Raw genomic sequence first — 24,196 nt, 5'->3', positions numbered from 1 at the left:
CGGCAGTCGCGAGACTCAGGAAAACGCTCTGAGCATGCATATTTTTGTGAGAAGTTACTGGATTCATATGGGAACGCGTCTTTTAAATAGACGTAGATCTTGAATCCGTGAGTGGTTTTGCTACTTCGTTAGCGTACAACCAAGGGCGTGGCCCCTCTCCCCACCCGCCTGTGTGTTATCTTACATGCTAGGGTAGAACATGACAGGCGACAAGCTTTCGCTTATAAAACAGCCGGGCTCCGAGTGGACGTGTCTTCTAGTATTGTTATTATTATTCTTGTCAGCTGTGGACAGTTGTAGCCTGCTGGGGGCGGGATGGGTTGGGAGGATGAGTAGGAGAGACCAGAGGGTCGTGAAAGGGGATGGGGTGTTTATACTCTGTATATTATATGGTGATCTTGTTGTATTATGTATACCAGAAATGTTTGAAAATCCAATAAATAAAAATAATGTACTGTTTGATATGAACAACGCAAGTCAACAAACGTGTAATTCTTTCTCCTTTATTTATAATAAGTGTATAAATTCCACGACGTGACATTGATGTACACCATTAACACGCCGGCGTGCTGCTAGCACACCTCCAGCAGGCTCTCGGTCCAGAGGGACAGGACTAGGTTGACTTTGTCCCCGTCGGAGGGCAACTCTAGCTGGGCCACTGGGAGGCGCTCTGCCCCCTGGAGCTGTCGAAGGGCCTGGAGGTGGGAGAGAGGGAAGCGCAGGCCCTGGGGAAGGGAGAGAGAGACAGAGGGAGTGAGAAAGAAAGAAGGAGAGGGCATGAAAAAGAGAGAGAAAGAAAAAGAGAGAGAGAGGATGAAACTTAGTGGTACTGTTTTACATGTTACCATTTTACCACCAGGTTTAGAACTGCAATAATAGCAGCACTTATGAAACTGCGGCCTGTGTTGTGATGTGACTCAGCAGCTTACCTGAGAAATGTGCTGCTCCCTTTCTTCCTCTTCCTCTTCATCATCATCATCACCACCCCCTCCCATCATGTGACTCTCCCTTCGGTTCCTCAAAGAATGTAACACAAAGACCACCAACACTCTAGCCTCATCCTAACACACACACACACACACACACACACACACACACACCAGTGAAACAGATTGAGCGAGGTCATGTGTTTATGTATGTGCAGTAGAAAGCTATCCGGCTGCAAACTAGCCTAGCTTAGCACAAATTAATGGAAGCGGATACGGACCACTAGCTTGCAGCTGGATAGCTTTCGACTAAATTGGTATCTATCTTCTTGTCTAACTCTGGAGAAGCCGGTAAGCGCATTCCCATAATGTTGGCGTGTTCCTTTAGGGCTTGTGTCCACAGCGGACGTTTTATGAGTTGTCAGCTCCTTTCTGTCATTCATTTCTTTTTTTTATTATTGATCTTTTTCCCCCTCCTTTTTCCTCCGATTTTCTCCCATCCCAATGTTAGTCGTTATGCCAATTCCCAATCCCCTTCCTGGTCGCTGCGCACTTACCCCCCACAGTCGGTCTGGGAGAGTGGAGGCTACCACGTGCTTCCTCCGACACACATCTAGCCAATCAACCGCTTCTTTTCACCTGGCAGCGCGGACTCTCACTGAGAGGGCGTAGCGTGTGGAAGGATCACACTATCCCACTTAGATCCTATCCGCGCTTAGCAGGCGCCCCGACCGAACTGTAGGAGTCGCTGTTTACAACGACCCGGACCCACCCCGCCAGCTTCTCCAACCCTCTAATACTGCCAATTGTATTAGTGTGAACGGCCAGCCAAGCTGGTGACAACCCCGGAGCTGTGAGCTGGATTCGAACAGGCGAATCTGTCATTCATTTCTATGCTACAGACACGACAGGCGCGCTCCTTTTCCCAGCGCCGCGCCTCGCGTTTTAGTGCTCTCGGCGGCAGCGTTTTTGGGCGGAGCGCTCCCAGCGCATAAAGTTGAAACTAGTTCAACTTTTGGAAAGGAGCGCGCTCATCAAGGTAACTTTTTTTCGACCGACCAATCAACATCGAGCAAGTGGCGGAGCCGCGGCAGTCGCGAGACTCAGGAAAACGCTCTGAGCTTCTTTTTTTTGCTTTTCAAAGCGGTCCGCTGTGGACACAAGCCCTTAAAGAGTTTGACTTGTGGATGGAAATCTTTTTAAATATATATATTTTTTACATGTATATTTAACCCTTCATATCCCACTCATTCCACATGTAAACAAAGCTTTTACTGATGGAGTAAAATGCAACACATGTTCAGGTTTAGATGTAATATGCCGTTGCACTCAGTCAGACAATTTCAGAATAAAATAATTCCTCCAACACTATATTTTGTTTTTGAGTGGTGGGGCTACCCTTTTGTTTACATTTTGATTGAGGACTGGGCCGTTAAACTTACTGTTCTCTCCTGGGTAGGCTCCACTGTTAGGAGGATGTGGTCTTTAAATCTCATACACACCGAATCCTCCAACGCAGGAATTTTCCCAGCTGCAGACAGACAGACAGATGGGCGGACAGACAGACACAGACAGACAGACGATACAGTTCAGAGAGTTGTAAGACTCATCACGTCCATTCTGGATAGGGATGCACCAATCCCATTTTTTCAGTCCAGATACCGATACCCAGGCATTTGGGTATCTGTTGATACTGAGTACTGATCTGATCCATTACTTTTAATGATAATTTTTGAGGCATTGGACAAAAGTATTGATATAATACTTTTTTTCCATTTCCATTAGAGAGTTAACATGTCAAGAATGCAGCAGATCAAGTAACTTTGCTTTGATTGCTGCTCGTTAGATGTGTTTCTTGTTAGATGTGTTTCTTGTTAGATGTGTTTCCTGGTATCAGGGAAATTCTCCGATACCGATATTCTATCTTAGCCTGATATCAGTTGTTTTCCAGTACTGAGTTACCTCCGGCTGCTTCCGCCTCAGAGTGGATCAGGACATAGCAATCAGTCAGAGATTTGGTGCCTCAGACCTATTATTTCCCGTATGATAGCCATGCCCAATATACACGAGTAATTGCGATCGCCATGGGACGACTGGAATTTATTCATTTTGGAGTACCTTCTGACTGAGGTAAGGTCTATTTTAGGTAACCTGCTGGTATTATTTTTTTACCTAAAACATACTTTTGTACCATCAGTGTCGTATTTTACCGGACCTAAAACATGCTTTTGGTAACGATCGCAGTTTGGGGGTAAGACGACCCCCCCCCCCCTTGATGATTTTGTGAAGACACATATGTATGGTATATACCTTTTGATTTGGAAGTATTTGGGGTTTCAGTCGAGCAACCCGAACGATTTGGGCATAATGCATATAACGCGTCATATCTCGCAATCTATGAAAAAATACTGGATTATTTTGGAAAGGGGCGATGTTTAGCATGGAATAGCGCACAAACTAAAGTATGTAGAGATGAACTGGTTAGTCCGTGTTGGACTATGAACAATGCCTGTCAAATGAGCCATACTATTGTCTTCATAGCTATAATACAGAACACACAATAATAAATTAATAATACATTTATTTTATATAGCGCCTTACATTAGGCATCTCAAAGCGTTTTACATACATGGCATTATAGCATACGGACAAACACAGTACATGGACAAACACAGTACATGGACTTTCACAATGACGACATGGTGGGGATAATACAGAGAGAGGGAGACAGCTTAGAGACAAGACAGAGAACATTTTAAAATAAATAATAATACTAAAATATAGGTGTGTGTGTGTACAGATGTGAAAATGTAAGTGATGCAGGGGTTGGGGGGTCAGGAGTGAGGGTATGCAAGATTGAACAGGTGGGTTTTGAGGTGGGACTTAAATGTTTCTACGGATGGGGCTTTTTTTTATGTGTAATGGGAGTTGATTCCAGAGTCGGGGAGCAGCGGAGGAGAATGATTTGTTTTCTGTGGATTTAAGGCGGTAGTGTGGGTCCGCAAACATCGCTAAAATGGTCAATAACGCTGGCGCCATTGAGTAGAGATGGGAAAACAGCGTGGCGGTCAATGAGTTAAAACTTAAAAATTCACTGACTTTTATTCTCTTTCTTTTACATCTTTTATTAAATTTCCTTTGATCTATTTTATATGTAAAGCACTTTTGAATTGCCTCAGTGTATGAAATGTGCTATACAAATAAACTTGCCTTGCCTTGGCAAGTTGGCAACAATCTATATGTCACTGCCCAATCCACATTTAATGGCAGCAGAACTGGAACTTTACAAACACATGCACAGATGTTACGCACATGCATACGCAGACAGGCGGCCTTACATGGTGTGATGTCTTCCTGGTGGATGCTGTGTGGGGGCAGCCTGCTGGTGATGAAGTCTCTCTTCATGTCGATGGAGCGCACCTCCCGTTTCCTTTCATCCATCTCATCTGCCAGACCTCTCAGGAAGGAGGCCAGCTGCCTGCTAGTGTCTGGGTCTCCACTGCTGCCCTGGAAGCGCACACACAAACACACACACACACACACACAGATGCAGACGCAGACCATGTTCATGCACGCATATAGACACATCCAGAATACACACGATTGGTAAGTGAGAGAAACCTACAGTAACAAAGACAAAGACCTCTCACACACTGTCTTCTTCAGTCGCAGTTAAAACATCTTTATTGGTATAAGGACCTTCCTCCATCAGGTTACAGTCAAACTACATTTGTGACACAGAAAACAACCCTTAACACTTTCAGTGCCAGCAGGGGGTCTAATACGCCCGTCGCTTATCAATTACTTGCTTGCAGTCCAACATTGTCGAAAACGGATTGTTTTTTCATCGGTACATTTCCGTTTTATACCATTTTGAAAAACGCTCGTTTTGAGATTTCCAGAAAGAAAAAGAGATTCCACAGGAATCGCCCTTTACTGGAATACACAAAAAACGTTGTCATTTTTCGGCCTATTTATGAATAGTTTTCAAATAAATGCTAGATTATCGATAGTATATGTGTACTTATGCATGCTAGAGAAGCGGGCTGAAAAATCAATTATCTTATTTCCTGATCAGCACACACACACACACACACACATATAGGGCAGGGCCCACGTTGATATATCTGTGAAAAAAGCTCTGATTACGGCCAAGACTGGTAAAATAGATTCCTTACCTCAGATCAGATGTTCTCCAAAAAGATTATTCCAATTCCTGATCGCCATTCCGATCACGTTTATTGATCCAACGCTGGGTGCTCGAAACACATATTCCACACTGTTCTGAGGGACCACAAAGACTGCAATCGGCTCGGATTACATGCCTGACAAGTAAAATGTGGATTCCGAATTTTCTTTTCCCCATGCATTTCCATTGACTCCATTCCAAAGGGTGCATTACCATCCGGTAGACGATAGGGGGCGGTATTTTCCCTGTTCGAGCTCAGAGAGAGTCCCAGTGGCGTGAGGCTAGATTGATGAAAAATGAATGGAAATCGATAATAAAAAAAATAACGATTAATAATGAGATTTCTCGTCATTGGCACTGAACGGTTGGCATGAAATAACGAGAATTCTCGTCGTTGGCACTCAAAGTGTTAAGGCGCTCACATAGTCTAGCGGTACTGGGAGGATACGCAATGTGAGCGGACAGACCGCAGTTCAGTCGTACTGGCTGTTTGAGGCCCCAAACTCCTTTGATCAGTATGCCAAGCCAGATTTAGTATGACACCAGTATAATAGTATACAAACTCTAGGTACATGCAGACAGAAATATTTAGCGGTAAATTTGATTAAAAAAAAATTAAAAATTTAGCGGTGCTATAATATGCCTATGTGGACATACTTGGATACCTTGTAATTATTCTGGATGACAACTTGTCTTTTAAGCCACATATTGAAAACTGGCTAAGAAGCTGAATGAATGAATGAAAACTTTATTTAACAGATTGCAGAATGGGTACAATACAGTACGGCTCAATACATACAATTGTTAAGGGGATGCAGACCAGAGAAAGACGTTTGTCTTGTTTACATCAGGGTCCCCCATTTTCAATTCATAGTGAGCTGAAGGTAAGGTTGGGTTTCTATTTTAGAAACAAGGCTTGTTTCTCCTTTAAATCTAAAAAGAGGCTTGTCGCATCTTTTCACCTGTACAGCGCGATCTCTCAGTGGCGAGGAGTAACGTGTGGGAGGCTCACGCTGCCCCCGATACTTCCTGATTCTGCTGTACAGGCGCACAAACAGACCTGTAGGAGTCGCTGTCCACAACGTCCGATCCCCACCCACCGGCTTTCCCACCCCCTAATACTGCCAATTGTATTAGTATGAACGACCAGCCGGGCGGTCAGGTGGCGTAACGGAGATTGCGTTCGTCACCAACCCCGGAGCGGCTGGATTCGCCTGTTCGAATCCAGCTCACAGCTCCGGGGTTGTCACCAGCTTGGCTGGCCGTTCACACTAATACAATTGGCAGTATTAGAGGGTGGGAGAAACTGGCGGGGTGGGTCCGGGTCGTTGTAAACAACGACTCCTACAGTTCGGTCGGGGCGCCTGCTAAGCGCGTTTAGGATCTAAGTGGGATAGTGTGATCCTTCCACACGCTACGCCCTCTCAGTGAGAATCCGTGCTGCCAGGTGAAAATCGGAGGAAAAAGGAGGGGGGAAAAGATAAAAAAAAAAAAAAGTATGAACGACCAGCCAAGCTGGAAGCAACGCCGAGAGCTGGGCTCGAACCCAGCATCTCCTGCGTTAGTGGCGAGCGTCTTGCCCACTGTGCCACTTAGCCGCCCTCATCTCTGCATTTTGTACAAGAAGGTAGGTTGGCTGTCCCTGCCTGCTAGTAGGCTTCATCATTGGTACATCTTCCTCTATAAAGCATTACTTGGTCTGTTACCTCTATATCTCTGTACACACCTTACCATTGCGTCAAACTCTTCCTACAGCTTGCATTCTCAGGACTTTCTATCCGCCTCAGTCCCACGAGTTCGCACTGAGTTTGGGAACAGAGCTTGTACTCTGCTCCGTTTAGCTGGAATGGACTTCAAAAATCTCTTAAACTCCAGGCCTTTATTACTTTGCACAGTTTTAAAACACTAATTACTGAGCTTTTAATGACCGATATGGGAGTGTGCTAATGCTTCTCAGGTTAAGCATTTGCTCTCCCGGGCTGCTGCTTGCTCTTTTTATCTTTATCTCTTTGTCTATGTTCATTTACTGTCCTGTATGGTTGTTTGTTGTTGTTTTATGTCGGGTGTTGCTAAAAAAAAAATAAGCTCTTTGAGCTCAAGCTTCTTACCTGGTGAAATAAAGGTTAAACAAAATAAACTGTATGCTGAGGTCCGTTATAGTCTAATTTTACTCTGTGCAGAACCCACTGGAGTCCGGTTTGTGTATGCTACACTGGACCGGTTTCATCAACCTCAAGTCTGCCTCAACCAGGAACACTAGAGGTGCGGCAAGGGGGGACTGTACAATCCATTTAAAAAAAAAAAAAGTGTATTTGGCCAGGCCGTCTTTTCATATAGAGCATGGGTTGGGTTAGGTCTACAAAGTTTAGGTTTAGGACCTATAGGTTTAGGTCTACAAAGTACAACTACGTTTACATGGGGTTAATGGACGGCACGGAAAGTGGTCACTTCCCGGAAGGGGCGTGGCACTCAATGTGTTAATGTACGCTGTCCCCCTTGATCAAATAAAGACTAAGTAAACCTAAACCTAACCTAACCTAACCTGACTATGAAACTGCCTTTAGGCTAAAAGACTAAAGCTTCGAATCCAGCTGTGGTGCCTCCAGCTTGGTCGACCGTCCATACTGACACAATTGGCAGTGTCAGCGGGTGGGAAGCCGGCGAGGGTGGGTCCTGTCGTTGTAAAACACCGACTCCTACAGTTCGGTCGGGGCGCCTGCACAGCAAGGGAAGGATCTGGGAGAGGTAGTGTGATCCTTCCACACGTTACACTCCCCCAGCGAGAGTCCGCGCTGGCAGGTGAAAAGAAGTGGGGATTGGCTACACATGTGTCGGAGGAAGCATGTGATAGTCTCCGCCCTCCCAGACCGACGGTCGGGGGCAGAGCACACAACAACCAGGTAGGGGATTGGGAATTGGCATAACGACTAACATTGGGATGGGAGAAAAGCGGAAAAAGGACTAAAGCTAGACTAAAGTGAGCCAGGTAAACCACTCCTGAGAGTCCTCTGGGCATTGGCCAGGTAAACATCTCCTTACCAGCAGTTTTCATTTTGGCAGCTATTTTAATTTTAGTTTTAGTCTTGGTCATGTGTCAAATGCTCCTTTTTCGTTTTCATCATATTTAGTCACCTTCGTTTATTTTTAGTTTAGTCAGTTTTAGTCAACTACGGGTCTGAGCATTTTAGTCTTAGTCAGTTTTAGTCTCGATTTTGTCTTTTTTGTTTTAGTCTCGCACAGATTCCTACCAAACTGTATTTGATCATCAATATAATGCATTTAGGGCTATAAATCACGTTCTGAAGAAAGCTGCAGAAAACGATAAAAACATACTTATACTTTAGACCAGGGGTCAGCAACCTTTTTGACATGGAGTGCCTGTTTGAAATATAGTTGTAACTAGTGTGCCTCAACAATATTCCATGCATCGTAATTTTTTTCTTCTCATAATCAGGTCTTTTTAATGATAATTTTTACATTATTACATCATTATTGTTATTGTTATTATTAACAATATTATTATGATGGTTGTATCAACCCTAAATCTGAGTTGGGGGGGGGGGGGGGGGGGGGAATGCAATGCAGACAAACAGCTGCATACAGTGCGACCATTTCACTCACATTTGCCCATACATTTTTGGACACATCACACAGTGTGTACTGTACGTGTGCTGTACGTGTGCTGTCATAGCTCCACCTACAGGCCTAATGGAGAACACCAGGAGAACACCAGGATGTGAATGGAGGGTGAATGTGAGGTATATCGTGTAAATAAGTTTTGATTGATCGCAAGACTACACTGTAAAAAGAAAATTATTAGTTACCAGAACTTAAAAATATTGAGTTCAGTTACTGTGCATTAACACTTTGGTTGCCTAAGGTTAAATTAATGATATACCATAGATTGCCAGCGCTATTTGTCTATGGAGAAAGTCCCCTTCTTTGCAGGGCTATAACTTTTTAAATTCTATTGCTACATTGCCATTATTAGGGCCCATTCAAAGTCCTATATGTATTGTTCATTGTGTAGCAACGTTAAACTTTTTCATTCACATATTCATAGTAAAGTATGGTCTAATGTATAAGTATGTTTTCATCTCTTTCTGCAGCTTTCTCCAGAACGTGATATATAGCCCCAAATGCATTATATTGATGATGAAATACAGTTTGATGGCAATCAGCGCGATATAAAAAATTCCAACTAGACGTACTTCTAGAAGTTACTACACGTCATCTGATGTTGACCGGATGGGCGAGGGGGCGTTTATAATTCCGTGGGCAGCGTTATACCAATCATCTAATGTGGGTCAAATGTTGATAATATCAGTTATTATCGAAGACGGTAACGTTACACGCTGAAACTCACCCCAGTCTCCGCGCGCCGTTGGGCGATCATCGTCGAGTAGACATTTTATCATTATGGGATATATTATTACCCGGTCCATCTCCAGCTTGTATAATGGTATATACGTCCAAATCATGTTGTTTATCGAGTTATTGGCAATCGATCGCTATGTAGAGTGACGAGCTAGAGTCACGGGACATGTACCGAGTGGCCGGAAGCAATACGGACGTCTAGCAAAACCTCTAATGCGCTTCCTGTTAAGCGCTTGCGCCGATCGGCCACCAGATGGCGCTCCTGAACCGCCAGAGAGCTCAGTGGGTCCTGCTGGTGGATCTCAGGCCAGCGGAGGGACATTATGAATCCGATCGCAGATTTTTGAAATATTGATATAAAGACGACGTACAGCGTCCCCCGGCAACTTTAGCATGGCCAGCAAAGACGTCTAAAGACGGCTCCCGGCAGTCAAAGTGTTAAGGTTTTCAGTTTTCAATCCATAATAAGTTAACAGAAAAATAAGTACACAACCACATTATTTCAACCTAATAAAACTATGTTTATTGTCATTGTTTTAAGAACACAAGTTGACTTGGTAATACTCACATTTTGAGTAAAAAAATGGCTTTTATAACATGTGCAATGTTCAATGAAATAGAAAAATAAATAATACAATTTGTTGATTAATCCCACTGGTCACAATGGTGACGTAATAATGTTTTTGTTATAAGGCTCTGCAAATGTTACTGAATGATGTAGCAATGTATTTCCAGCTAAATTGAAATAATAAACAAATAAAGGGTCTCAATTAAATATGTGGAAGTAAAAAGAACCTGTGGGAGGATTTCAACAAGATAAATGCGACAACAGTGCAAAATAGTTCACTATAATATTTCAAAGCAAAAAAAAAAATTAAATAAAAAAAAAATTCAAAGTTTATTTTTATTTTTTTTAGTGCTGCCCCCTGTGCCTATGCAAATGCCCCCGCGTGCCTATGCAGGCACGTGTGCCTAGGGTTGCCTACCCCTGCTTTAGACCATATTTTAGTATGAATATGTGAATGAAAAAGTTTAACGTTGCTACACCCTGAACAATACATATAGGACATTGAATGGGCCATAATAATGGCAATTTAGCAATAGAATTTAAAAAGTTATAGCCCTGCAAAGAAGGGGAACTTCTCCATAGACAAATAGAGATGGCGAGGGATGGTAAATTATGAATTTAACCCATGGCTATCAAAGTGTTAAAGACCCTAACCAGTCTTAAAATAACAAAAACAGTAAAGTGAACAGAACGTTTCCACAGCCCATGTGAAGCAGACATGACCCCTGGTTGTACAAAAATAATATATGTATACAGTACATATAGAGCATAGAAGTGCTCCACATATATACACCATAAAAAATAATCAAACCAATAGTTTTAGTCTTAGTCATGTGTCAAATGCTCCTTTTTCGTTTATCATATTTAGTCACTTTCATTTATTTTTCATTTTAGTCTTAGTCAGTTTTAGTCTCGATTTTGTCTTTTTTGTTTTAGTCTAGATTTAGTCAGGGGGTTAAAGCTTCGTTGACGACCATATTTAGTCATAATTTTCGTTGACAAAATGAACACTGCTCCTTACCAGTAAGAGTCCTCTGGGCATGCCCTGTCGCATGCTGACGTCCCCCTTGATAGTGTCAAACAGCAGATTGGGAAACACGTCCAACAGCAGGTCTCCCCATGACCTGAGAGAGAGTGAGAGACCGAGAGCGCGTGCGCGAGAGAAAGGCCCCTAAGATTACGCATCACAAAATATAATGTGAGAGTGTAAATACATTGGGTATGGAATGTGTATGTGGTTTTTTGTAAAAACGATGCAAAATAATGTTCTGTGATCATATGACATGCATGAATCAGTCAGGCTGGTAGATATCAATCTGATTAACACAGACACGTCCATTTTAGGCATAAATTAACAGTATGTTTTCACATTACATTTCACCTGTTAACTTCATTAAGGCTGAGAAAGATTATCAGACAGGTTGGTTCAGTTGGGGGGCTTGAAAATGATACTTGTACAGTGTTCACATTGAAGCCCCATGGTGATATAGTGTCCACATCCCATCGCTGTGTCTACCCTTAACCCATTCCGTGCCAATCATGACGATAGTCGGGTTAACTCGCCATCGCTTGCATGCAAATCACGAGTATAGTCGGGTTTTAATCGTTATTTCTTTTATTAGCGATATCCATTCATTTTCATCCATCCAACCTGATGTTATCGTTGGGAATGGGTCAGAGCTTGCAAAATGGCAAATACCGCCGCCTATCGTCTCCCGGATGGTATTGCACATCATTGGATTGGATTGGCTGGGGATGTGCATCAGAAAGAAAACGTTTTCAGCCCGCTTCTCTAGCGTGCATAAGGACACATACTGTATACTATCGATAATCTCTATTATCGCGTCTTTCTCTGGAATTACTAGAAATCTCAAACTATACTCGTATTCAAAACGGTATAAAACGGAAATGTACAGATGAAAAAACAATCCGTTTCGTACATGTTGACTGCAAGCAAGTCATTGATAAGCGACGGGTGTATTAGACCCATAGCCATAGTTTAAGATATAGTTTAAGCGTTCGCAAATATCCCCATCCTCCCATTGATTAAAGCGCTGGCCTACAAGCCCTAATTTGGTCATATCCGGCCGGCTCTGAATGTGTTAATGGCTGTGACCGTTAAGGTTAAGATAAGGGTATACGTTTATGAACTACTTTTAAAGATAAATGATGATGAGTTACGGCTTTGCAGCCTTGCCAACAAGTGACGACTGATTTCCGATTTCCAGGTCACAGCCTATAGGTCCTTCTGGGTGACGGGATCTAGCCACTACCGGTTAACCATGGGGAAGTGGGCCTTACATGTTCTGATAGGTGCTGAGGGTCAGGTGGGTGGAATGCTCCACTCCTACAGGGGTGTCTGCCTGATGGATGGTTCCTCTGGGGAAGTACAACATATCACCTGCCTGTAGAGAATAAGCAAACATTTGTCTTGAAGGCTACTTCCATCAGCAGCCCATGGGAAATATGCAGACATAGGATATTTTTTGTTATAGTTTGGATACATACCGATGATGTATTTTACCTAAGCTAGGCTAGCAATGCGGCAAATTCTGTTAGAACATTTGTTATTTACAATATTGAAATTGACATCCCTGATATTTAAGCAGTTTATTGCTATTCTATAGACAATAGAGGCCTCGCACGGAATGTTTGTGTAGTTCTCCGTCTTCCAACATGGCTGCCTGTAACATATTAGCAATAGCAACCATTGTTTCGTACAACATAGCAATGGAAGAGACAACGATTGCTATGGGCAGATATATGCACTCTACTCTACCACAGCACAGAAATTTGGCATTTTCTTTTGAAAGTGGTTACCAATGGTTACAGGTAGCCATACTGGAAAAAAGAAAACGACACAAACATTCCAAAGGCCTCTATTGTAGGTGCACACAATCACATATGACAGTGAATTCTGTAGCATTGTTGATTTTAAATCAGGAACACTTGTTCCAGTGCTGTGTTTGGTACAGTACCTTGAGTATGATGTCATGGGTGGGGCTGCCGATACGATCCTCTGGCTCCAGGCTGTACTCTCTGGCCAGGGGAACAGTAGGACTGTAGAGCCTCCAGTGTTTCTCCCCCTCCAGCTGGAGAATAAACACCTGAGGGAGGGGGGGTTATTAGAGCTGATCGACCAATATAGTCCTTCTGAACATCATAGGGATGGGAATCGAAAACCGGTTCCCGTTGACTATCGATTCCTCTTATCGCTGGCAGGTTTTTCCGACAGTTGCGCATTTCAAAACAATAACGTTAGCGTTAGCATGCAGCCATAGAGCAGACTATTTGATTCCTTAAGGGCTCGAAATTGCCTGGGTTTTGGTCATATGCTCCCGAAACGCTCCCGCTGTTTGACTGTTTCTAAGTGCAGTGATTGAAAACTACTCGAATGCTTTAGAACCGAGTCATTCATTTAATTTCGGGGCAACATAACAGCCGCGAAGCTAACGCTAGCTAACCAAGCTCATACAGACACACAGAGAGATAACAGCCGACAGCAGGTAGTACAGGTACAAATACAAAAAAAAGTGGATGGGGGCTGTTGTGTAAACCTTGTAACCTTGTAGTTCACATATAATAAGAGACGGAGAGCGTGTGATCACGTTGACTGTTGTTTACTAGTAGGTAAGTCAGGAAGTACTGTGCAACATACAAACATGTCCGTGTAGCAACACGAGCCAATACCTTACAGGACAGGGGCGAGCGGGGACCGGGGAGGGAGCTCTGTGTGTGTGTGTGTGTGCGCGCGCTAGGGATGGGTACCGTTCACATTTGAACCGATACCGGTACTTGTGAATCGATACCGGTACCCAACGGTACATTTTTTCTGTACTTTAGTCTAAATTTTTTATTTACCTACCTCAGTTGTAAAAAAAATTCCAAACTTAATATTTAATAAATTAATAATGTATTATTATTACTTTATTATTATTTACATCTTACTGATGTAAAGTATTTTACAACTGATTAAACAAACAAACAATCTAGCAGCAATGAACTACTCTGCTGCTGGTTGAGTATTCTAGCAGTTATTTTCGCTCCACCCCCACTTTGGAGAAGACCCGCTCTGCGATGTGTGTGTGGCTTGTTTACCGACGTCACATCCTCTAATCTTCTGTCCTGAGTTGTGCCGGCTTGCACTGTAGCCCTAGGAGCCAACGTTATGTCCGACGTTAGCTAACGTCAGCTTAAGAACGTTAAACGGGTTACAAATATGTGAAACTATCGAAGGAGTAAGCCGACCGCTAAAAATAAAACCCACTGCGGCAGCACAAGCACATAATAAATAGGGATGCCCCGATCGATCGGCCACCGATCGTTATCGGCCGATAATCAGTATAAATATGCGATCGGTGATAATGCTTTATTTTCGCCAATCGTCAAAACGATCGAAAAACATGATCCAATTCTTAGCGGAGATCTCACAGTCACTGCTGACTTCTCTCTCAGACACACATTGCTGCTTGCAGCGTACGGCGCCTCCTCCTCCCCAGCCCCTCCCGCACTCATGTAAACAAGAGCCTTGCAGTCTGCTATAGTCTGGTGCATGATGCGACGTGAGCTAACGTTGGCTACCTACCGAGCTAACGTTACTGTTTAAACTAAATAACCCAGTGACTACATGAGGCATTGTCTAACGTTATCTAGCTGGCTAGCTACTGATAGCTGCTGATATCAACAAATGCTCCAGCAATAGTCGAGTGCATGATAAGTTACCTCCGTTGACTCGGTAGCTCACGTTAGCTCTAAACTAAATAGTTCACTGAGGCGTTGTCTTAACGTTATCTAGCCGGCTAGCAGTAGCTACAGATAGCTCCTGATATCAATGTCTTATAACATTGATTCGATATGTATTTGAGCTGAGGGCTTGCTGAATGTGATTTATACCAATACTAGGGTCCAGCTGCAGCGCCGGAGAATCCTGGCCGTAGCTGGAGGCTACTCGAGTACACACAGACAGTGGAGCTGTTTGCAGATAGCGAGCATTTTGACTTGTTGTGTGGTGGCGATGTCTCGCAGATAATACAAGTACAAGTCTAATTATATAATATATATATATTTATAAAAAAATAATAATAATTATATAAAATAATTTATATATTTTTTTATCAAAAACGATCGGTATCGGATCGGTATCGGCCGATATGGCTCAAGACGATCGGTGATCGGTATCTGTGGCAAAAAACGTGATCGGGGCATCCCTAATAATAAAAGAGAGTTTCGAGAGGAGTGGAAGTTTGGAGATAGACAGTAGTGTTTCAAGAGACTGGCTACAGTAATATGATGCTGGGCTGTAGTGATCAGTTGTTCCGTGTGGCGCAAGTATGTAAAAAAGAAAAACAGAAACAACACGTTTGTCATCTGTAGTAAATAAATGAAGCTGGAATCCATTCGTGACCATGAACAGAGCCAGTGTCCCGGATTCAATCTCCTCTCCTCTAAAGACGCTCTGTGGCTAGGCTAACAGCCATGTCAAACAGAGCAGATGTGGAAACTGAGCTAACTTTCTAACAACCTGCCCACTACCAATATATCAGAGATATATACTCCCCAGTCCCCAATATGAATTGCAAACACCCTAAGAGAGAGGCTCATTAGGCTTGCATTTCTTTGCATCAAAGATGCTACAATCTCCAGCTTTCAAAAAGGTGCTGTTTGACCAAGTGTTTCCTCAAGTTGCTTGTATTACCCTTCCCTGCTTTGCACGTCGCGTTACAAATGTTGCAGAGAGCGTTGTCAGCATCTATTTTCATAAAGTGTAACCACACTTGCGACCGTTTTCGACTTGCCATATTGCCCTGACTGCTTTTAGTCAAATCCTAGGTAAACATGTATTGTGCGCAACTGCGCACATGGCGTTCGTATTAAATTAGTTTAAGATATTGAACAGTAGTTACATTCAACAGGTCGTTATTCAATAGATTCAATTAGTTTAAGAATAAAATTAAGAGAATCTCAAATACATTATTTTATTTAAGTGTAGGTAAAAAAGATTATTTTACAGTTTTTGTAATTTTCTGACATGGGGGCTCAACAATAAATGACAATCAGAAATGTCAAGTTGTATGTTGTTATTTTAACCAGCTTAGTTCTGTTGCATTTCCAATTTATTTATTTAAATTATAAATGTATCAGGGATCGATAAGGGAATCGATAAAGAATCGGATCGATAAGCAGAATCGATAATGGAATCGTATCAATAAAATCTTATCAATTCCCATCCCTAGAACATCATATTCTGTTTTTTTTAGATGTAAAGCACTCCATAGACCGGCAAATTCACTAACATATTCAGTGTTTTTATTGATTATTCTTGTTAGATTTTTTATATGTTTGTATCCAGAGTCCAGACCCCAGGAAGAATAGTCGCTGCTGAGGCAGTGACGTGTGATTTGTTTCCGTAGCCGCAGTTTGCGAAGACGCTCTCTGATTGGCTAGCCCGCGTACAGCGAAGACCCTCTCTGATTGGTTTAGCTCCGAAGGGTCTCTTACGCCTTGTACATATATATTCTCTGCTTCGAAGTGGTTATGCTTTGGCCCTCTTTCGAAGTGGGTTATGCTTAGAGTTAGGGTTAGGGTTAACTCTAAGAATAACCCACTTCGAAAGAGGGCAAAAGCATAATCACTTCAAAGCAGAGAATATGTACAAGGTGGACATTTCTATCCCAGAGCCCTTCGGCACTAAACCAATCAGAGAGAGTCTTCGCTGTACGCGGGCTAGCCAATCAGAGAGCGTCTTCGCAAACTGCGGCTACGGAAAAAAATCACGCGGCAGTGACTAATGAGGATCTGAAATAAAGAAGAAAAAAAAGAAGAAAAAAAAGAAAGTCGCTCACTTGTGATTCGCCACTCTGCCCCTAGTGGAGGCTCACAGGCATGGCACTTTGTGTAAGACCAGTTCAAGCCGTGCGACAATGCCTCGGATCTACTGTATGCGTGTCCCTGTTTCCATATCACCCAGCCCTGTGTTAACTCCTGGAGCTCTTTAAATGGATATTTCCCTTTAGTAGAACTTGTCAAAAATCAGCTAGTGACCACTGCTGTCCCTGTCGTCCGCTGTTTAAATATAACACTTCTGAACTATAAACAAACTATACAGCAATATCATTCTGTGTAATATATTTTTCTTAGTCAAATGCACTTATTTCTCACTTGAGGTGTATAGTTTGACCAACTATGAACTTCTCACAGAATGTTTAGACTTTTTCTTTCAGCAAGGCAAAAACATAAGCATGGCAACCACTTGGGCCACGTGGCGTAGTGGGCAAGGCGCTCGCCACGAAATCTGGAGACGCTGGGCTTGCCTGTTCGAGCCCAGCGCTCCACATTTGCTTTCAGTTTAGCTGGTCGTCCATACTAAAATACACATTGGCCGTATTAGGGGGTGGGAAACTGATGGGTGGGGATCGGGCGTTGTGGACAGCGACTCCTACAGGTCGGTTGGTGCGCCTGCGCAGTAGAATCAGGAAGTGTCGGGGGCAGCGTGAGCCTCCCACGCGTTACTCCTCGCCACTGAGAGATCGAGCTGCGCAGGTGAAAAGATGCGACTGCTGTTACCTCAAGTACCGGAGGGGACTTGTGCTATGTATGACTTAGTCCACATTGCAGCCGGCTTGTGGGAGGCAAGAAACAGCGTTCGTGACAGGGGAGGGTTGAATTGGATGTTACAAAAATTGGGATGGGAGAAAATATAGAAAATGGGAGAAAAAGTGGATAAAAAAAAAGCATGGCAACCACTCCCCGAACATTCCATCCAGGGCAAAGTTATACGGCACACTTAAACCTACAACAAATTGATTGGATCTGCTTTTATTCTTCAAAGGAAATAATACATCAAATGCCAAAACAAACACACACCTTTGAATCAGAATAGTCTGTTTTATTGAAATCTGCACAGCAGTAATTGTTTATAATTCAGAAGTATCATATTTATACTAGGCCTCCAAAATGAATGGAAGTGAATGAGGAGCTTGACACCTGGGTGGAATGGTGGTGTTGACAGCAGACGTCAGGGACAGCAGTGGCTGCTAGCTTACTTGTAGATGACTTTAGATAGAGATAAGACTGCTGAAACTTGACAAGTTATACTAAAGTGAAATATCCCTTTACAGATGCAACTGGAATGAGGACTGTGTGGACCACGATGCAACCACACACAATTACGTGCAATAAGTACATAATTTAGTAGTCAAGTCTTCATGGTCCTCATTCTATTCGGCTGGCAATGAGGACCATGAAGGCCCAACCACTAAATCATGTGCAGAAGTGAGATTCCATTTGCCCCCCCCCCCCAGCTTATGAACCAGGGGCCAAACGGAATGTCACTTCTGAGGTCTATAATTGTGTGTGGTTGAGTCTACACAGTCCGCATACCAAACGATCCAAAGAGCACCTTTCACGCAATGATTAATATTATGACGACCCTTGGTCACTAGTTGTCTTCAGGGTCGGTTCGGCGGCATACCTCAACATCGTCGTAGTGAGTTGGGAGCCCCTGGGACTCCTGCGGCGTGATGTAGACGTTGGAGCCCACGAGAGAACCAAAGAAACACTCCAGCTTCTCCTGGACCCGCCACAGCTCGTCCTGAGAGAGGAGAGACGGCACGAGGGAGAGAAACCCGTTAGACATTAGTCTGGATCAGCGGCACGAGACTTTGGGTATAAGCGCGCCATTTCAATCGGAATTCTCCTCCCCTTCCGCTATCTGTGACACTATTTTCTGCAAGGGCACCATAGCTGAATCCTGGTCTTAGCGTCGCCCCAGGATGATTATGATTGGTTTAAAGAAATACAAACAACACCAGAGGGTTTTTTCTCCCGTATACCGGAGTGATAATAGGTTCAGCCAGACCTCTCTCCGGCGCTGGTACAGTGCTAACATAGTGTGGAGAGTGGTCTGCTACACAAGACTAGTTATACATAGACCCCTTTCCCGTTGATGTCGCCTTGCAGGCAAAACTCTGCTTCCGAAACCAAACCGCATCTTTTGGAGAGACTCAAGGGACAGGTCATTGGAGGTCACATGGTTTCATTCAGATTGGTAATGATGTTATTTTATCATGCTGTAAAAGTGATGGGGGTGGGTGAGGGAGCGTCCTTCCCTCCAAATGCTCTTTGAGAACATGATAGTTAGAAGATGACTAGGATCGCTCCCATGTCTTGTATTCAGAATACAACCTGCTCCCATCAGGCAGATGCTACAGGGTTCCAATTAAATACAGGAAAATACCTGAACAGGTAATACAAAAAAAAACTCTTTCTTTGCTCTATCAGGGAATCTCCTGAACTCAGTTTGTTGGATTCGTTTTTATTATGTTTTCCGCATTAGTTACGGGTTAGGTTAACACTTTGGGTGCCGGGAAACGCTTAAACACGTCATTCCCGGCCATGCTCAAGTTGCCGAAGACGCTTTACAGCGTCTTTGATATCAATATTTCAAAAATCTGGGATCATATGTCCCCTCCGCTGGCCTGAGAACCACCAGGAGGACCCACTGAGCTCTCTGGCGGTTCAGGAGCGCCATCTGGTGGCCGATCGGCGCAATCGCTTAACAGGAAGTGCCGTAGAGGTTGTGCTGGACGGCCGTATTACTTCCGGGCACTCGGTACATGTCCCGGGACTCTGGCTCGTCACACTACATAGCGATCGATTGCCAATAACTCGATAAACAACATGGTTTGGACATATATACCATTATACAAGCTGGAGATGGACCGGGTAAATCTACATCCCATAATGATAAAATTTCTACTCTACGATGATCGCCCAACGGCGCGCGGAGACTGGGGTGAGTTTTAGCGTGTAAAGTTACCGTCTTCGATACTAACTGCTATTATCAACATTTTACCCACATTAGATGATTGGTATAACGCTGCCCACGGAATTATAAACGCCCCCTAGCCCATCCGGTCAACATCAGATGACGTGTAGTAACTTCTAGAAGTACGTCTAGTTGGAATTTTTTATATCGCGCTGATTGCCATAAAACTGTATTGCATCATCAATATAATGTATTTGGGGCTATAGATCACGTTCTGGAGAAAGCTGCAGAAAGAGATGAAAACATACTTATACATTAGACCATACTTTACTATGAATATGTGAATGAAAAAGTTTAACGTTGCTACACAATGAACAATACATATAGGACTTTGAATGGGCCCTAATAATGGCAATGTAGCAATAGAATTTAAAAAGTTATAGCCCTGCAAAGAAGGGGACTTTCTCTATAGACAAATAGAGCCGGCAACCTACGGTTGATAATGAATTTAACCCATGGCAGCCAAAGTGTTAAGTACTTGTCTTTTTGTTGCTGTTTTGTTTGCTATGTTGCCATTAGCTCACCCTGATGCTGCTCTAAAATAAACCCTCAAAACGGGCTTCAAACCCCTGGTCGCTGGGGCTTCTTAGGAGTTGGGAGAGAGGAGTCACATTTTCATGTTGTGCCCGGGATTCACCCTAAGGCCAAGTCATAACATGAATTGGGGGGCTGGTCCATTTCCCCCTCCCTGCCGTTTGTGTGGTCGGGTAAGCGTGACAGGTAAGGTCTGTGCTGTGTCTGGTTGTCAGTTTTGTGTCGACTATAGGAAGATGGAGTTTATGTTGGAGGACTTCTCCACAGAGCCAGCTGTTTTAAGTAGTGTACATTAGTACACTGCATAGTATTGTGTATTGTATATTATATGGTAACTCAGAACATTGTACATATGTCTATACCGAACACTGTGACCTCATTTTCTTCTTCTAAATTCATGCTATATTATGTTATTATGTTATTTGATACTATCTTGTCTAGCACAGTCTCTGGAGCGTAACAGTAAGAAGCATTTTGTATGAAAGTATTCTGTACTTCTGTATGACAACTATTAAAGAACCAAGTTCAAGTCAAAGAACTTGAACTTGGATCCGGTGGTGATTGCGAAGTCAATAGTAGTAGTGTAGTGGCTGGAAATGTCAAGAAAGCTAAGCTAGAGCGAATCCTAATGAAGGAGTCGGGGGTGTGGGAGGAGTGGTGCGCCACCTGAGGCTGCTGTGGAATGCGTGGACACCCGCCTACCTCCTCGCGGGGATCATCTGGTTCTGTCGGCAGGCACAAGTATGGAAGAGCTTCAGCGAATCAGCGGGTGCTCCACATTAAATAGGCGGGGGTGAAAAACAAGGATTTATAGCGGGAGACGATGCACCTGTGGGTGCGAGCTCTAGAGTTGGTGCAACCCTTGGGGCTTATAAGCCAGAAATGTAGGAAGCTGTCAACCAAAATAATGGCGCACAGGGGGGAAAAAGCAGGTAAGTGGTGTCATGCCACTGGTACAGAGACGTTTGACCAGCTGCAAGAGCTGATGTTACTCGAGACGTTTAAAAACCGCGTGCCTGAAAATATCGTGGTATTATTTGAACAAGATTCTTTTCCCCAACCCCTCTCATGAGCCGCTCCACTTGCTGATGAATTTTCTTCGCTTACAAACTATTTTCAGCACGACATATCATGAAAAATGTCAAGACGGTACAATATTTATTTTTGAGCAATATTGTGTTTTTTATGCTTAGACTATTCAGAAGGTTGAGACGGATCACCACCCCTCCTTCTCACCTTGAACCTCTGTGGCTGGTGGAACTGGATGGTGGCCTTCTTCTGGACGAAATCCCTCATGAGAACCTTGTGGTTAACACGGCCCTCCTTGTTCAACACCTTCTTCTTTCCCTGGACACAGCGGCACACGTTGAGGTCCCTGGCATACTGCAGGCCCCGGGCGCACAGGCTCTTCAGGTCCGACAGCTGGAAGAGGGACTGGTAGTAAGAGGCTACGGCCGGGTCGGACCTCTGAAGGTGCAGGGGCTTCTTCTCCCAGTAGTCCTGGAAGAATTCCTCCCGGGTCATGGGGTGTATGAGGCTTTGGAACAGGCTGGCAGGGCTGTCGAAGCAGAGAGGCGAAGGAGCATCTTCGGGGACGGTCTTTCTTTGTTTGGTGGGGACCTCGTGGTTGTCACTGCCTTGGGTAGTGGCTGTTCTCCCTTTCTTTGGCATTTTGACCTGCGGGAAAATAGTTATGAGTCCCAAACCGCGATTTTTGTTTTTACAAAAAGCATAAACAAACCTTTTACAGCCACAAAATACAAATAAAATAAAAATGTCAAATGTAACTGTCTGTCCGTGTATCAAGAGCTGAGTCAATCCACTAGAGAATGTTTCTATTGCTATAGTTTTACATTTAGTGGTGCTGTGGTGGGTCTAACCATTAAATGTTGTTTGTTTGGATCCATGATCTGGGATTTAAGTCAATGTATAGCATTTTATAACAACCATGATGATGCCATTATGGAACAACCATGGGGGGGGGGCCGGGGGGGTGTATGCAAAAGGAGCCCCAACCAAGTACTGAGTGAACATGCATGAACATACTTTTCAGAAGGCCGAGATTCCTATATAAATTTTTTTATTGGTCTTATCAATCTTTCTGAGATACTGAATTGTGGGCTTTCATGCGCTGTAAGCCATAATCATCCAAATTATAAAACAAATAAAGGCTTGAAATATTTCACTTTGTGTGTAATGAATCTATAATCTAGGAGTTTCGCCTTTTGAATTGAATTACTGAAATAAAATAACTTTTCCACGATATTCTAATTTATTGAGCTGCACCTATACATTCGAAGGGGTACATTGGAGGGGGTTGGTGGGTGGGGTTATGCAAGTGTTTGTATGTAGGCCTAGGAGGTGGTTGGGTTGTGTACTTAGGCTAATTCATATATAAATGGGTTTATTATTGATTTGTGGAGAATATGGGCACAACTGTAAAAATAAAGGGGGGGGCATATATTTGAGAATGAATGAATGAATGAAAACTTTATTTAACAGATTGCAGAATGGGTACAATACAGTACGGCTCAATACATACAATTGTTAAGGGGATGCAGACCTGAGAAAGACGTTTGTCTTGTTTCCATCAGGGTCCCCCATTTTCAATTCATATAGACATTTATGACATACACAACATACATGACATTTATGGCATAGGGACATATAGGTATTTAGTACTGATACATTTGTGACACAAACGGTATTCAAATATACTAAGAATGTGTTTGCATGTCTCGAGGTGGTGTCGTTACTTATCCTATTTCATACTTTACCCGGAGTGATAGACTTGTAAAAAGGGATTATAATCATAGCCGAATAAATTAATGAAAACTTTATTTAACAGATTGCAGAATGGGTACAAGACGTTTGTCTTGTTTACATCAGGGTCCCCCATTTTCAATTCATAGTGAATGGGTATGTTTATAACATGTTATTATACCACGGCTATGATACAATGTTTTATCACTGAAACTGCGCACACACTCATTTCAGTCCATTCAACGTTATTTGTGGTCGCTAAGGCACTTGTTTGCTAATGCTAATCAGTACATTTTACACATACAACATTTGAGATGAGTCTCTTCTTAAGCTCTGCAGCATATCGCCAATTCTAGGAAAACTCGGTAAAAACGAGACCCGAAGTCCGAATGAGCTGACTTGCAAATTGGCACTATGAAACACACAAAAACCACAACATGTAATTTTGTATTAACGTTACCTAAAGTGATCCGATTCCTTTCTGTCGGTGGATACCAGGGGAACTTTACATACATGCCATGTGAGTCGTGTGTAGACCGGACAAATATGTCCGACTGGAAACAAGTCGTACCTACCATGGTACCTACAGTAACTACCTGAATTCGTGGGGGAAAAGACACACAATGTTGGTGAAAAAATATAAATAATCACCATCCTACAGAGAGGTGAAGTGTCGCTGAGTTTCCCCTGTCAGATTTGACTATGGAAGACGATAGATATACCGGACAGAAAAACAGCCACATCAAAAGGTCAGTCAATCTAGAATAGGAAGCATTTCTCAGCAACATGCATGACATCCAATTTGTCTAATTGAACAGTATATCATGTATAATGTCAGTATGGTATAAAACAATATTGGCTTTTATCCATATTTGCTTAATTTGATCGATGAAGAAAATAATAGATAGTCTACATACAATAGTTATGTTGTTGAGTATTATTATTGTTATTATTATTATTCAGAACACCCCCTCCCCCCAACACCTGAGACCCCCACAGTGTGGCTCTGGATG

At 43.1% G+C, this 24,196-nt stretch overlaps 1 protein-coding gene across 1 annotated transcript; it reads right to left on the bottom strand.

Moving 5' to 3' along the window:
• Positions 1-497: 497 nt before the first annotated feature.
• Positions 498-23,719, bottom strand: riox2 (ribosomal oxygenase 2). The gene is made up of 10 exons (XM_084334994.1): positions 23,644-23,719; positions 21,657-22,097; positions 18,531-18,650; positions 13,039-13,167; positions 12,362-12,465; positions 11,082-11,184; positions 4,265-4,433; positions 2,369-2,457; positions 930-1,061; positions 498-725 (listed from the first exon to the last, which is right to left on the bottom strand). The coding sequence occupies exons 2-10, from the start codon at positions 22,089-22,091 to the stop codon at positions 573-575; spliced, it is 1,434 nt and encodes a 477-aa protein (XP_084191120.1). The 5' UTR covers positions 22,092-22,097; positions 23,644-23,719; the 3' UTR covers positions 498-572.
• Positions 23,720-24,196: the final 477 nt, after the last annotated feature.

This window comes from Notolepis coatsorum (genome assembly GCF_963971535.1).
Source record: "Notolepis coatsorum genome assembly, chromosome: 18".
In the NCBI taxonomy this organism is placed as follows: domain Eukaryota; kingdom Metazoa; phylum Chordata; class Actinopteri; order Aulopiformes; family Paralepididae; genus Notolepis; species Notolepis coatsorum.
This window is presented reverse-complemented; position numbering and strand designations above follow the sequence as displayed.